Below are 16,580 nucleotides of genomic sequence, written 5' to 3'. Positions count from 1 at the left end.
TCGCCGGGGTGGCCTAATGGGTTAGATGTATGCTTGGAAACAGAAGGATGAAGAAGGACGCAGGTTCAATCCTGGCGTATCGTACCGCCTTTACTATTTTCTAGTTATAATTAGGTATTTTGTCGGTAAACTTTTCGGTAAATTTCGGATAGCTTAAAATTTATATGCTCAAATTTTCTTAAGCATTTTGCATGCTCAAATATCTTAAGTTTACTGCTTAATTTACAGACTTTTTTAAATATCATATTGCAGCTGTTTATTATCAATTAAGCTATATTACAGTAAAAGTATATTTATTTTGTGTTTAAATATCTTATATTGCAACTCTTTGTTATTGCTCAATTTACAAGCTTTTATAAATATCAAATTGCAGCTCTTTATTATCAATTAGGCTAAATAACTCTAAAAGTATATTTACTTTCAGACTTTTATAAATATCATATTGCAGCTGTTTATTATCAAATAAGCTATATTACAGTAAAAGTATATTTATTTTGTGTTTAAATATCTTATATTGCAGCTCTTTATTATTGCTCAATTTACAAGCTTTTATAAATATCAAATTGCAGCTCTTTATTATCAAAATAACTGTAAAAGTATATTTATTTACAGACTTTTATAAATATCATATTGTAGCTGCTTATTATCAATTAAGCTATATTACAGTAATAGTATATTTATTTTGTGTTTAAATATCTTATATTGCAGCTTTTTATTATTGCTCAATTTACAAGCTTTTATAAATATCAAATTGCAGCTTTTTATTTTCAATTAGGCTAAATAACTGTAAAAGTATATTTACTATATTTTTAAAAATCTTATTATATTGCAGCTCTTTATTATCAATTAAGCTAAATTACAGTAAATGTATATTTATTTTATATTTAAATATCTTATATTGCGGCTCTATATTATCAATTAAGCAAAATTACAGTAAAAGTATATTTATTTTATATTTAAATATCTGCAGCTCTTTATTATTGCTTAATTTACAAGCTTTTATAAATATCATGTTGCAGCTCTTTATTATCAATAAGGCTAAATAACTATAAAAGTATATTTACTATATGTTTAAAAATCTTATTTTGCAGCTCTTTATTATCAATTAAGCTATATTACAGTATTCCTTATTGTTTTTTGATTTATAGTTCTCTCTTTCCTGAATATGTATCGATCATGAATAAGTTGTTTTGATCCACGTTCACTTATATCATAATTTAAAGGCATTCTTAAAAATAAAAGTAAACTATAATATAAAAAATTATAAATGATATGCAGAAATAATATTATTGATATTTACCTTTAAACAGGAATTCTCAATTTATAATGATTAAATTATGGAAAGAAATTTTAAAAATTATGGAAGGAAATGAAAAATATTAGTTTTCTACAAACTTTTTAAAATTAAAAAAATTTTAAGATAAAATATAATTCTATTTATTAATTTGTTATCTAAAGTTAGGCGGGAAAAAATAAGAAAAAGGAGATTTGGATTTTGTTTAATTTAGATTATAAACTTTTATTTTTATTTAATGATTGAATTCTTTAAAATTATTTAACAAAAAGAGAAAATAAAATATAATTCTATCTATTTTTATGTTGTGTAAAATTAGGCGTGAAAAGGGAATTTAAGATTTAACATAATTTTAGTTATTCTTTATCAGGGGGGGGGGGGGGGGTATATTTTTTTTTAAACTTTTATAATTTTTCATAAAATTAGATGGAAAAAAGGGATTTAATATTTAACATAATTTTAGTTATTCTTATAGTATTTATCAGGGTGGTATATTGTTTTTTTAAATTTTTATTTATTTTTCTTGTCTAAAATTAGACGGGAAAAAGGAAGGTCCGTGAAGTTGGCGGAACGATGTGAGGATCAATTAACAAAACCTATGCTAATATTTAGAGTCTTAATTGATCTTCAAACCAAACATCAGCGGAATCAATGGTTAATGAGTTATAAGCAAAATAAGGAAAGTGTGAAATTTTAAAGCTGGCGGAACGATTTGAGGATAAATTATCGAAACCAATACCATTGTTTTGCTTATAACTTCCGCTGATGTTTGGTTTGAAGATCAATTACAACTCTAAATATTGGCATAGGTTTTGTTAATTGATCCTCACATCGTTCCGCCAACTTCATGGGCCAGAAATAGGGATATAAGATTTAACATAATTTGGTTATTCTTATATTTATCGTGGGGGGAGGGGGGTATATTGTTTATATAAACTTTAATAATTTTATTTTTAATTATATTTATAATTTCAATACCTATAATATAAATAAATAAATTTCGCATTAGTTAGTCGGGATTTATGCATATTTTTAAAAACTGTCGATTAAGATTTTAGTCAAAAAAATATTAGGATTCGAGAGAGGTCCAAACCTTTCTTTTTCCTTATTACTTTCTTCTATGCGCAAAATTTCCAGGGTTACATAATATTGGCTACTAATCAGCATACCTTATATGGTAAATTAGTCCACCAAAAAAATCGGTATAAATATTAGTTGTTAATTTTTTATGGATATTAGACATTTAATAAGTAAAATTGAGATTTTTGTAAAAAAATGCAAAGAAATAATTAATAGGAATAACATTCAAAACGACTTCTATTTAATCATCCTTTTTTTTATACTAATAAATTTATAATAACTTGCCGCTGAATTGGCGCCGCGCCGAATTATCGTGATACCAAAATTTTAAAAACCTCGAACCGAACCCGGGAATTTTATTTGAACTCGTGTTCAGTGTAGTTTAGAATCTTATATTAATATATTAGTATGATTGTAAATACAAATATTAATAATTTAATTGAGATTTTATATTTTCAAATTTCCATATATATTAAACAATTAATTCATTTATTTTAAAATTTATTCTCAGATTCTCATTGGAGTGTTAATAAATTTTAAACAATTAAATTCATTTACGCCATTTATTTTTAATTTTTAAATTATTCTCAAAGATTATTAATTAGAGGAAAATGAAAGTGAACGAGTCAAAGTAAAAATTATTATATTGAAAGAAATCCCATAATCTAAAGATGTAGGGCAGTTTTTGTAAATTGTATATTTTTAACTATTAAATGCCTATAAATAAATAAAAAATTATTTTTTAAGCCAAATTTGTCTATTTTTAATTATGATATAAATATAAATTTTTTTATACCCGGGTTCAAAAATATTTCCTTGAACCGAACCCATCTATTTTTTACCTTAACCCGAACCGAAGTTCGCATCCCTGGTTATGGGTTGTTACCATGGGCTATGGATTTGGTCGACCAGATCGACTCACTTGGCCGGGTTGGTTGATTCTTTCAGCCAAAACCCAGGGTCGTTGTAAACCCAACGATTTAACCACCCTTACTTTTGCGGCTGATCGTGAACCAATCAAAGTTAGTTTTAAAATAAATAAGTAATAATTACATAATCTCAAATATGATAAAAAATAAATAAAATGCTTTAAAAACCAGAAAAATCATATTCAGGTCAAAATTTTCTTTAAAATAAATGTGTTACGTTAAATATATAAATTAATTTTTCTTGTGATTATAATTACAAATTTGTTTTTAATACATTTTCGTAAAAATAAATTGCAAAACTTTAGTTTGTTCTATAAAATTCGAGTTCAAATATGTTTAGTTTACGCATATGTAATAAAATGAGCATATAAAACGCAAGAATTATACAGATAAATTTGAATTTAAAGATGTTTCAATAATAATAAATGCCCCCAAAATACCCATTAACTTAGATGTAGTAAACATTTTGTTTAAAGAAAATTTCGGTTTTTTGAAATACAGAATAATAATATGAGGCTTTTAAAATAATAATATAATGTAGGTTTGCCATAACATTGAAAATAAATAAATAATCATATTCAGAACCAATTCAAAAATTAAAAATGATCAAACATTACTTTTAAAAATCAATTTTAAATTTTAGAATATAATTACAAACATAATCAAGAGTTTATCATAAAATGGTAGACGATATATGGATGAAATAAAAAAATATAATTAAGAAAAAAATCGAGGATTTTTTGTCTTTTAAAAAAAGTAAATAGCATCTTTCTAGAGAGCATATTAAAATAGACTGATCAATCTTTAAAACATCGAATTTGCTTTTTATCATCTTAAAAGAACATTCATTTTTTCCATTTTGCGAGTATGAATTCAGGTCGTTGATGTCATAACCGGGTTTAATCACTAGAATAATAAAATATCAATTATGCTTATTATTATAGTAATAAAACAAATAAATATTACAAGGCAATAAATATCTTAAACAAACTTAAAGCCAATATGAATTTTTTTTAATGATCGTAAAAACAACCCAAAATTAATAAAATCAATAAACTGTTAAACATGATACAAATATCCTAAAAAGCCACGAAGTCTGGGGCAGAACCAATAATTAATATACAACAATGGGTACTAATTTTCACATTTTGATTTATTTATTTTACTTTATGAATTTTCTATCGACAAAAATGCTCACCACATTCGTTATTGTTCACACGTTTGTAATAAAAATTGTTATTAGGATAAGTTTTAAGAGAATCATCTAAAATGGTATTAGAAACGATTCGCTTCAGTTTTCGTTTGATTAATGACAAGGCGAAAGCCAATTCTATCCAAAATTTGTTTTTATTTGGGTTATAACCATAACCCTTTTTATTAATCGAACTAAAATTTGAAAAACAGGAGCGGTATAGGGTATAACAGATGAGGATTATTAAAACAAATATTATCCAAAATGTCCAATTATTGTATCTCAAACTCAGAGAAACGACGTGATTTTGAGGAAATGCGTATTCAGATCTTTGGGAAAATACGTATGGGTTGAAAAAATTATCTGGTTTGCCCTATATAAATTAAAAGGTAAAATAAAAATTTATTGACAAAAGGGGAAGATATAGAAGGAGGGAATTTTCTTTCTTAGATAATGGGGGTTATCGCTTTCTATGTTGATTTTATATATTCAAAATTTTTAAATGCTAAATTTTTTTACATTTATCTAGTTGATATATAAAAACACTTTAAATGCGGTGAAACCTAGAAATGTGACTACTTTTGGTGACAGCCACTTTATATTGAATACCTATATATGTTTTCCTAAAAGTAACTGCTGATGATTGCACTTTTAAGGGGAACAACCAACTAAAATTTGGCAAATTTATATAATCGTTCATTTTTATATCGGTTTAGTTGTTGATGAATATTAATTATATGGTGTATATAACGATTAATTTTTCCCAGAACAAAAATTCTAAATTTATAAAAAAAATGAAAGCTCTATACGTTAACGCTCTGGTTGTAGAATATGTGTTGAACGGGGTATACGGGCATCAGAGCAGAAACCGCTATGTTGCTATTAAAAGAATGTTTTTGAGTTTTAGCAATTTGTGCATAAGACCTATCATGGGATAAGGCATAAATAATGGCACCGAGTGTCCAGTGGGCTTCTTTACCTTTCACTAATTGTACGGATTCAAAAAGATCCTAAAATTTTTTATACATATCATTTTTTAAAAAAAAAAAGAATTTAACTCTGAAATTCAATTTAAAAAAAATATTCAGTTTAATCTTAAAAATAATAATTAGCATAATTTGGGTGAAATTAAATAACATTAGCTTTGAAGTCCTTATAAAAGATTCTAATTTTTTTTTTAAAACAGAGATGCTATACGAGTTTGGTTATAAGTCAGGTACTCGTAGTATCGATATCGGCTAATAATATCAAATTATTCAACCCTCTATAATAATATTTTGCCGCTCTAGTGTTTGCCTATTTTTTTAAGACTGGCATTTAATAACTGTTTTTATTGCCTTTTCGTTTTTTTAGAGATAAAATTTATCATATATTCCATTTGGTTGGTGCCTTCCGAAAAAAGGAAGAAACTTATCACAATCTGAAAATAAAAAAAATCTCAAAAAAGTAATGTTAGTTTATCTCTGATTGCGAGATTTAGTGTAAGACAATTTTTTTTATCAAAGATAAAAAAATACTTAAATTTATTTTGAAAGAAAAATTTGTGAAGCTAACGAATTTAAATGAAAAACAAATATTTATGAGCTATTGTAAATAATATATTTTATTTATCATTATGTAAATAAAATTTAAAAAAAAATCATATTAATCTTAGAGAATCTGGAATGGATGCTTTAATAATACAAAACTATTATTTATATAATTTCCATTATTATTTAAATGTTTATTCTAGTATATCATTTTTAGAAGGATTATGATTGCTCTGATATTCTACAATACAAATATGCTTACTATCTAAAAAGGGCCTTTTAAGATAAACAATGGGCGGGTTAAAAAAATATCTTTGAAACAATGAACGAGAGAAGGGCAGGTTTTTAAACATTTTTAGGACGAAATGAGCAGAATAGACTTCTATTTATTAAAAATATTTTTTATATATCATTATATCGCATATTTTATAAGTTAGTTTATGTAAAAATACATAATAGGGTTTCCCATTCATAAAAGGAAAAGGTCAATCATAAAAGGAAAATGTCCGATCAAAAAAGGGAAAGTCGCAAAGGTTTAGAAATGCGTCCGATCAAAAAAGGAGTCAAACATAAAAGGAAATGGCTCAATCGAAAAAGGAAAAGTGTCATATAAAAAGGGTGCAATCCAAAAAGAAAAATTCCCATTCAAAAAAGAAAGATCGTTATTTTTTAAAATATTTTATTGTCAATTTTTCTTAAATTTCTATTTTTTTAAATTTTATTTCTAACTTTTTACAACTCTGTTATATTCTTTATTTTTCTTAATCTTTTCTCAAATTTTTTTTCTTTTTTAGCTATATAAAAATAATTTATTTATTTTTCCTGTTATTTTTCTTCATTTCTCTATATTTTTATGTCATTTTTATCAATTTTTTTCACCTACAAAACAATTTTTTGATTTTTTCTCCTTATATTTTTATTTTATAAATTTCACTTAATTTTTATTTCTCTATAGCAATCAAATTGGCTCCAATAAAATAATTGACGCGTTAAAAAAGGATAGTTTTATAAATATAGCATCATCAGGCGCGTACGCAGGAATTTGGTCTGGGGGGGGGAGATAATAAATTTTTTTAAGAAATATCATTGAGCATAAATTTATTAGGACTAATAACTTTTCTAATACACAATTTTAAATTAATGTGAATTATAAATTATATAAATAAACCGGCATATAAAAAACTATGAAATAAATGTGACGGATATAACTGGCGGCATTGAAAAACTATAAAATAAATATGAATTATAAAATATAAAGTGAATATAACCACCATATGAATCACTTAAATGACCCAAAATAGAAATTTGAATTTTTGGAGCCTTTAAAATTTATATAGAAAGTATAAAAAATTTAAATGTTGGAAATATAAAAATAATTGTATTTTGTATGTTTTGAGCTAATTTTTTAATTATCTCATCCTTGCTTGGCTTTAAATGCCTATGAATATTCAAAAGATCCAAACCATTCAATCTAGTTTCAGAAGTTTTACTTCATGGGTATGTTTTTCAGAGACTTGCACGGCCCCCGGGCCGGACCGTATTTTAATTTTTTTAAATATACCCGAGCAGAGCCCAAATTTTTTTTTAAAAAAACACCTGAGCCGGGTTCGAAATTTTTTTAAAAAAACACCCGGGCTGGGTCTGAAATTTCTTTTTAAAAAAAATATTCGAGCTATATATATTTAAAACCAAATATTTGAAATCGCCATTAGCTATAAAAATCAAAAATAAATGTAATTTATTTTAGAAAAATTCGGGCCGGGTCTGAAACTTAAAAAAAAAACCCCCAATCCAGGCAGAAAAAAAATCCGGGCCGTGCCCTGCAAATGGTACCTTTGCAGGGCTCTGTTATTCTTCTTAAAAAAGATGTTCTCTTATTAGTTTACTAATGGGATGAGTTGCTAATACATATATATAACCATTTTAATACATTGGGAATGTAATCTAAAATATGTTGAAAATAATGCAAAGCATCCATAGCATTTTTTAGGACTATATCTATCAACCATAGTTAATCTTTTAATTATAGTTATTTAGCTAATAAGGCATCATAAGATACGTTAACATCTTCATGATAAAAATTTAACAAATAATTTTTTTTTCTATCATTATCTGAAAAAGGTTGGGAAGGCTTTTGTGGAAGTCTGCAGATTGGTAAGTGCTGCATGATGAATTAAAAACCATTAATTTATTTGGGTTATAAATGTATCTAAGAGATGGAACATTTGTTTTATAATACTCTTTTACTGATCCTATATTAATGTTATGACGATGAGCTTGCTTGCTGCAAGTCGAGGGGACAAATATTAAACACGTATAGCCGTGCTTTTGACTCAACAATAACATATATAATATGAAATTCTTCATCAACATTAGCTCTAATTTCCTTGAATTCTAATAAAATGCTCTCCGCTATTAATCAATGTCATATTTTTGAAAAGTATTACATAAAATAGTTGTATAATTAAATGATACATTCTAATGAGGAAAAAAATTTGGAGTATAAGTATTAAATCCAATAATTTTCTTGCTTCTGAGGAAATATTTCTTTCAAGCCATTGTGATATTTCAGTAATAGCATTAGTAATCGGATCTTCTAACTCTATAAAAGCTGTTATGTTTGATGGCGGAGACTCGATCTCGTTGGACAAGCTTGCAACTTCTTTCTCCCTGTTAGACAAAAAGTTTCAGAGATAATTATTATTTGACTAGAAATTTAGATAAATATTACGCCACTAATATTTGAAAATATTAGGTAAATATTACGCCAAGGAAAACTTGAAATCGAAATTAATTGACAAAATAACTTAGTAGATGAATGTGAAAAATAAATGTAATTAAATATATATATATGAGATAGGAATAAATATTAACAAATATAAATTAATATTAATATTTTTGAAAAATATAATCCGGAGTCTGCATTTTTTGGCTTTGAGGGGGGGGGGGGGGGGTTGTCCCCATGCCCCCCCCCGCTGCGTACGCGCCTGAGCCATGTTTTAAAATGAGCTACAAATTTGTGACAAATATAAAATACTCTAATCTCAAAAAAGTTTACCCTAAGGAGACATGCATGCATGCAGGAAATTAAATCAGGAAGAGGAAGAATATATATTAAATTAAAAATTTGGATTGCACTTTATCCTTAAAAAAGTTATGTGAAATGATTAAAAAAGATATAATGTAGAAATATCAAGAAATACTGTATCAAGGTTACTATCAGGATTTAGGTATAGTTTTAAAAGGGTCTCACTATGTTCAGTTAGAGAAAACAGAGAATCAAATATCGAGATTCGCAAAGAATACACGAATTGGTTTGTATGAATGAAAAATTTATCTTTCTAGATGAGAGCAAGTTTTCAATATCAATGAGGCGGTTATATGGATATTCACAAATAAATAAAAAGGCTATTAAAAATACTCAAGGGATAAAGACAATGAATTATATTATCATAGCTGCTCGCATGATTGCGGGAATATTCAGATTCGAGGTTCTAAATAGCCCAACGCTATACACTTTAGAAACTTTGCAAATGAAATAGTAAATAATTTTTAAGAAAGTAATATGATTTTCGTGGTGGATAATTTTCCATTTCATCAAAGGAAATCGATAGAAAGAAGAGGCCATACAATAATAAATATATACCATCATATAGTCCTAATCTTAATCCCATAGAAAATATGTTTTTCAATGAAAGGATTTTTTCATAGAGCATGAAGAGAGAAATATCTGAGGAGAATGCAAAAAATATCCAAAAATATGGAGACTTATATTCCAAAATGTAGAAGAGGGGAAATTATTAATGATTAATATAAATTTTTGTTTCTTACTATATTATACATCATAATTGTAATTCAATAATTTGATATTCAAAAAATACCAATAAAAAGTAAATTGTCTGATAATGAGAAATAAAAATAAAGTGAAAATTATAAATAATTCACAAAAAAGAATGATCAAAAATGAGAGGAAAAAAAAATTTGTGAAAAGATTAAAAAAAATAAAGATTAAAAATGACTTAAAGAGTTGTAGAAAGTTAGAAATAAAATAAGAACAAAAAATTTCAAATTTAAGAAATATGACAAAAATTTCCTATTTTGATTGACATCTTTTTTTTGTTTTACACTTTACCTCTTTTGATTGAACATTTTCCATTTTTGATTAAATCTTTTCCTTTTTTGATCGGACTTTTTCCTAAGCCTAGGACATTTTTTTTAATGAGACCTTTTACTTCTATGATTGACACTTTTCCTTTTTTGATTGAGACTTTTTCCTTTTTGAATGAGAAACCCTGTAAAATAAAATAATTAAAAAGCCAAACCAACCAAGAAAATAATTTTTAAACATTGGGCTAGCGGGAGGGTTAAACAAAATTTTTAGATAAATGAGCGGGCAAACGGATAAATTTTCAAAAAACAATGGGCAGGCGTTAGGGGGTAATTCCATACCAAATCGACAACTTTTCGGCACGACCTTTTTAATTTCGATAAAATTTTGTATGCTGAGAGAATATCATTTGAAAGCATCGAATCCAAAATTTTAGCTTCCTAGTACTAGTTCCAGAGAAAAACAGGTTATTTTATAAAGGAGCGCTATTTATTTTTGAAAAATATATTTATTTTTTGATATTTTAAATCGTAATAACTAAAAAACCCATGGCTGTCCCAAGTTTAAAATTTTTTTATGAATAGATATAAAGTTAGAGAATTAGAAAATATTAAATTCAAAAAAAATTAGAAAGCGAAACACCTGGAATTTTTATGTTTAAAATTTATAACGTAAATAAAAACTGCAACAATATTATTTCAAAAAATCCTTAATATTTAATAAAAGGCCTTTAATAGAGTTACAAAATGACATATAACTTATATTTTTAAAATCATTATTTTTTAATTTATCTGAATTTCAAAAATCGTATTTTTCGAAAAAGGTCATTTTTGGGACTTTTGACGATTGATATCTAAAGAACTATTAGTACTAGGAGACTAAAATTTTGGATTCGATGCTTTCTAATGATATTCTCTCAGTATGCAAAATTTTATCGAAATTAAAAGGGTCGGGCCGAAAAGTTATCGATTTGGTATGGAATTACCCAAGGACTAAAACCAGCCCTTTGCAGACCTTTAATATATATCTTATCTTGTTTATTTTTTCCATTCCTCACTATCCATAAGATATCAAACCGGTGTTCCACTAAGTTCAGGAAAACCGAATCCTGTATGGAGAACAGCATACATCCATGCCGATTTGAGGCACTGATGGGTAAGTCTGTGATCGTCAGCATTGACATATGAACTCCGAATAGACTCCAATTCGAACCACGATTTGCGACAAAAGGCGGAAGCCGAACGTTTGAAAGCAACAGGATCGTAAGGACCACCCATAGAAAGGATATCATGAGCCGAGTACCAAAATTCAGAAAAACCGTAAAATTTGAGGTGAGCGGAAGGGCTTAATGGGTTAGAATTCATATCATCTAAGGAGCGTGATAAATCAGCAAGATTGTTTAGAGGGGGGATGGAAAGGTTAGCTGTTCCATTAAAGAGAGCATCCGGCATTTCGGGACGAAGGTTTTGAGGGTGCAAGAGTCGTGAGGATATGTCATTGAGTTTATTATAAGATAAATGTGAGTTAGGTTTATCGAGGGCGACTCTAGAGAGTTTTCGGGATTGATGGAAGCGAAACAAAGGCGGGCTATGTGCCCCGGCCAATGAACAAGGGGAGAGTGAACAAGGAGCATTAAGCTTTAAGAAAGGGGCCAGACCTTTGGAATAACAGGCAACAAAATCTCCGGTACCAATTAAGGAGGCTTTGGAAATATTGTAGGCATAGTCTGTAGGATAACAAGGATCAGATACGTTGAAAGATAGGTTAGATCTAAAATAAAATGGGCAGGGGCGCATGTAAAATTTGTTTTAAAAATTATTAAGTTTGTTAGATCTAATATCTAAACACACAATTAATAGGAATGATGAAATAAATTTAATTATTTATTTATTATTGTGCCGTGCCGGAAAAAAAATGAAATTTTAATTATTTTTAAATAAGTGTAAAAATAATTTAAATAAAATGAATTTATTTAAGAATACTTAAACTATCATCTCTCAAAATTGTGATATTTTGAAAAGTAGAATTGGCTGAACATATTTGATAAATTAAACGTCTATGGACATTTAAAATTTTTTTATTTGCATGTTAAAAAAATGTTCATTGGTAAAATTTTGACCTAACCAAAATATTACTATAAGAATATTTAATGTCATCGTTAATTACCCTAGTAATAAGTATGTGCAGAAAGAAATGGATATTATAAAACGTAAATTTTACAAATATGAAGCGAATCAGCATGGCCTTTTCTAAAGTTACTAATATAATGAATGCTAATTGTTTTAAATGCATTACTTAATTATATAATTAATGTTAGACATGCACTGATACCATCTTTTAAGCAGATACCCAACTTGATACTATCATGGTATCGGTAGATACAAAAAAAATAATGTAGTCCGATACAGCGAATATCGGTCAATCTCTGATTAATATACATTATTAAGCTATGAGGTCCATGCACGAAAAGAAATTTCAACTTATCAATTCAAGACCAAATATCTAGTTGTTTTTTCTCATAGAACAATTTTTTTCTCATAATTTTTGTAAAATATTAGGTTATATTTTAAATTTGTTTTAGCAAATTTAGAATTAGATATTTTCTTTACTGCGAGGAGAGCAAACTGTGTTGGTATTTATCGATGATCTCGTTGGCACCGAAACCTAGGAAGGTTCTTACATAAAGCTTGTAATTTCTGAAAGATTTAACACCGCCACCGATATCTATATCGAGGAGAGAGTCGTTTAAAATGACTTTAGCCTGGGATATTTTATCGGTGAGATTAGAGGAGTAGCGACCGAGTAATGCGGTTGAATAATTGACAGGGACTTGAAAGGCTATCTGGAGTGAAGCACCTCCCATATCTAATATACCCACAGTTTGTTTCGTTTCTAAGATACCTTAATATATATAATATTTTTTGACAAGGGTAAAACTATATTTAAAGGCCTAAACATTACTAAAATAACTTTTAGATGTTTAAACATCAATAGTCCAAAGGTTTGCTAAATTTATGCATATTTTCAAAATATACCACAATAATTTTTTTTAAATGAGATAAGCGGGAATATAACTTTCATCATCATGCGCGTCGAACTTTCCCAATATGTAGTTGATGGCTATCCAGGCATAAACGCCTTCCATGGTGCCACTGATGATTTGAATGTGCGAGGGAGGAAACACAAGTTGGGGGTATTTAGTTGCTATGTCCCGCCTGCAATCGCTCAATATGGCTTCTTGTTGAAGTGGCTCGATCAGCCTCATGCCGGCAGTGGCCATTATGTAAAGGGGTGTACCACTCAATTTAGAAGCAGGGATTTTCAAGATGACGGAGTCAATCAACGTAAAAAGATATTCGGCAGAGATAGTGGCGTTGTCAGCGAATGAGGATAGGCCTTAATTGGTTATCGCGGTGCAAAAACAAAAATTACCTTCAATTTTATTAATGCATGGATAATGCTAAATATAAATCAGTTTTCTATACTGAACACCATTTTAATTGTAAAATAAAAATCAACATTTGGGGATAAGTAATAAATAATAAAGTGTAATAAGGATAAAATGTCAAAATAATTAAAATTAAGTTCATAAAGTTTCAATTATATATGTATTATATTTTTATTACCTGGAGATATCTTGTGCACTAAAGTTTCATTCAAATTATCTGGATTTTTGGCCAAATCAATTTTCAGATAATCCACGGGTATTCCTTTAAATTTATTGCTATCCTCGTTGTTAGGATTAGATCCCTTGCTATTAGAATTAGTGGGAGGAATATCGAAATAGTATTGATAGACAAAAATTCGGCTCCCACTACTGCCCGCATCTATGATAATGGCGTACTTTTCGTCTACATTAAAATTTAAATTTCCCCTATTCCTGGAAGGATTATCCTTGTCTAAGATATGTTTGTATAACGGAGTTTTCAATTTGTCCAAGGGGTAAGATTTTAAGTAAATTGCTTGATTATTGAACAATTGCCATATGGCAAGGATTAGCACGCAAATATGCGTAGCCAGAATGAGGGTTATAACCCGTTTAAAGCTCGGATCCAAGAAAAAAGATTTCGCAAGACTAAATATTCTAATGAATGTTATTGTTGCTACCTTTCTATTTTATTAAATATTAAAATTCAGTTCAAAATTTCATAAGGTGATATGCGATATCAATAAATCGACAATTTTAAAAGATTCTCAAGCTGAAAAAATCATAAAACCCTTTTTTAAGTGAACATCGTATTAGAGTCACAGAGAGCTAACCCATCAACTGCCCCACGGGCTGAGCCGTCGGTAAAACCAATTAGATATAGACCCTAGTGAGAAAAATATGAATGCTATATTTCCTTTCTATTTTTCTTTTTTTTTGCCTGATTGAATATCATAATTTAAAAATGAATTTAAAAAAAGAAGAAAAGTTTTAAAAAATAAGGAGGCAAAAAATATTTACTATTCATTTCAGGAAACTCAAAAGTATCCTAAATAATTTTAAAGTTATACAAAATAAGAATACGTTTATAACATTTATAAATTATAAAATATAAATATTTTATAGATGCAATGTTGGATAAATCCAGACTATGCTACTAAATCAACCTAAACAAACGGAACTTGTGTAAAAATATGAAACGTGAAAGGAACGGAACGATGACCTGAATGTTCCGAAAAAATTTAATTTTTTATATAAAATGGTTCATTTCATAAATATTGGCTTTTTATTTCTTAATTACAGTTTGATAACAATATTGTTACCCATTATTTAGTATTATCATGTGATTTTATGAATTAAGATTATATGGGAAATCAATAAACAGAGAATAGAAGACTGCAATCATTGATAAATAACTGTCTCCGAACTATAAATGACATCTTTTACCCAAAAGTGATATCAAATAATAATCTATGGAGAATATCAAAACATACCCCAATTTATATTACCTTAAAGAAACGTCGTATCCAATTCCTAGCTCACATCATAATCTAGTTCACGATGCCATTACAGGGCTCTACACTTATAATAAGAAAGAATACAGAAAATATAAATCTATATGGTATTATAAAACTATAAAAGATGTAATGGAACTAAACTTAAATATGAAACAATTTATCAAATTAAACAACTGTAAAAATTCCATCAAAAAACTCTTACGGATTAAGGATAGATATTTTAAATGAAAAATCTCTGGGCTTGATTAAAATTTATAACGTTAATCTCAACTAGTAATTTCTAAACCATTGCTATTAGTTCAGGACAAACCGAAATTGAATTGGTATGCTCTTTAAATTTTAATTTTTGATAGTAACGATTCACGGCTTTAACTAAAAAACTTAAATTTAAAATCAGTCACAACCCACCTTTAAAGTAATTAACTTATACTGCAGCCCTTAGGCGTAGGTTCTTTTTTCTACCCCACCCTTTTTCTTAAAGCCTATGGATGTCTGTAACATTTTTCGAAATGTTGCGCGTACAAGTACGTGCGGCTTGCGCATAAACGTGTAGAGGGCTCCTCATATTTTTTAACTTTACAACCCCAATTCTTATGTTCCAATTAGATGGAAATGAGGAAAACCTAGCGTAGCTCTGTTGTTAATTCAACGTCAGAGGGCATATGCGCTATATATCACGTAAAAATTTTTTTTAATCCTATTTGATATATATCAGAGACCTGCAGGTATTTTAAATTTTTTAAATATACCCGGGCCGGGCCTAAAAAATTTTTTTAAAATATATCCGGGCCGGGCCTAAGATTGTTAAACCCGGGCCGGGCCTTAATATTTTTTATAAAAATTTTTACATTATGAGTTAATGGTTATAAGATTATATTATATTATAGTTATGATTAATATAATATTGGGTGATGGTTAACACTACCTAACAACCCACAGATCGATCTAATTATTAATTTCCTGCAAATTTATTCAAAGTATTAATATATTTTTTTATAATTCATATCTAAATTTTTACAACATATTTTACCAAAACAATCAAATAAAGGAATATCTTAAATAAGCCCCAATATTCAAGTATTATTAATATATTTTTTTATAATTCATATCTAAATTTTTAGAATATATTTTACCAAAACAATCAAATAAAGGAATATCACTTCTTAAAGTTTGTAATACCTTTCAAAGCGAAAAGGAGAAATAAAATTGATTTTACTTAATATAAAGCATTTTTTAATTGAAAAATTTGTTTTACACAAGTATCATTTTATTTCTCTATTTCTCTGTCCCAAATTCAAGCAATTACGTATGTTGTCAGGGACAGATCGCAAGATGACGGATAACTATATAAAAGATTATATTAAATTACAAGAGGCTCAGGAAGTAAATTAAATACCATCGACCAGTCAAATTACGACTGTTGTTAAACAAACTGAATCGTTTTATGACAAATGGGGCGATGGTAATTCTGGTAATATGTCAATACCCGATGATGAATATTATA

At 27.8% G+C, this 16,580-nt stretch overlaps 1 protein-coding gene across 1 annotated transcript; it reads right to left on the bottom strand.

The window, feature by feature from the left end:
• Window positions 1–3,573: 3,573 nt before the first annotated feature.
• LOC135926776 (ectonucleoside triphosphate diphosphohydrolase 7-like) lies at window positions 3,574–14,885 on the bottom strand. The gene is made up of 8 exons (XM_065462707.1): window positions 14,860–14,885; window positions 13,759–14,243; window positions 13,208–13,528; window positions 12,742–13,033; window positions 11,209–11,902; window positions 5,305–5,505; window positions 4,470–4,868; window positions 3,574–4,209 (listed from the first exon to the last, which is right to left on the bottom strand). Exons 1-7 carry the CDS (start codon window positions 14,883–14,885, stop codon window positions 4,482–4,484), a joined length of 2,406 nt encoding a protein of 801 aa, XP_065318779.1. The 3' UTR covers window positions 3,574–4,209; window positions 4,470–4,481.
• Between the last annotated feature and the right edge of the window lie 1,695 nt (window positions 14,886–16,580).

This window comes from Gordionus sp. m RMFG-2023, chromosome 3 (assembly GCF_954871325.1).
Source record: "Gordionus sp. m RMFG-2023 chromosome 3, tfGorSpeb1-WG-v2, whole genome shotgun sequence".
In the NCBI taxonomy this organism is placed as follows: Eukaryota; Metazoa; Nematomorpha; class Gordioida; order Chordodea; family Parachordodidae; genus Gordionus; species Gordionus sp. m RMFG-2023.
Note: the sequence above shows the minus strand (reverse complement) of the source record. Positions and strands in the feature narration are given on the sequence as shown.

Coding starts and splice junctions, on each gene's coding strand:
- LOC135926776 (XM_065462707.1), bottom strand. CDS start 14,885: ATGGGTAACAATATTGTTATCAAACT. Junction 13,529..13,758: donor AGTGCACAAGATATCTCCAG/GTAATAAAAATA, acceptor TAACCAATTAAG/GCCTATCCTCATTCGCTGAC. Junction 13,034..13,207: donor CGACGCGCATGATGATGAAA/GTTATATTCCCG, acceptor ATATATATTAAG/GTATCTTAGAAACGAAACAA.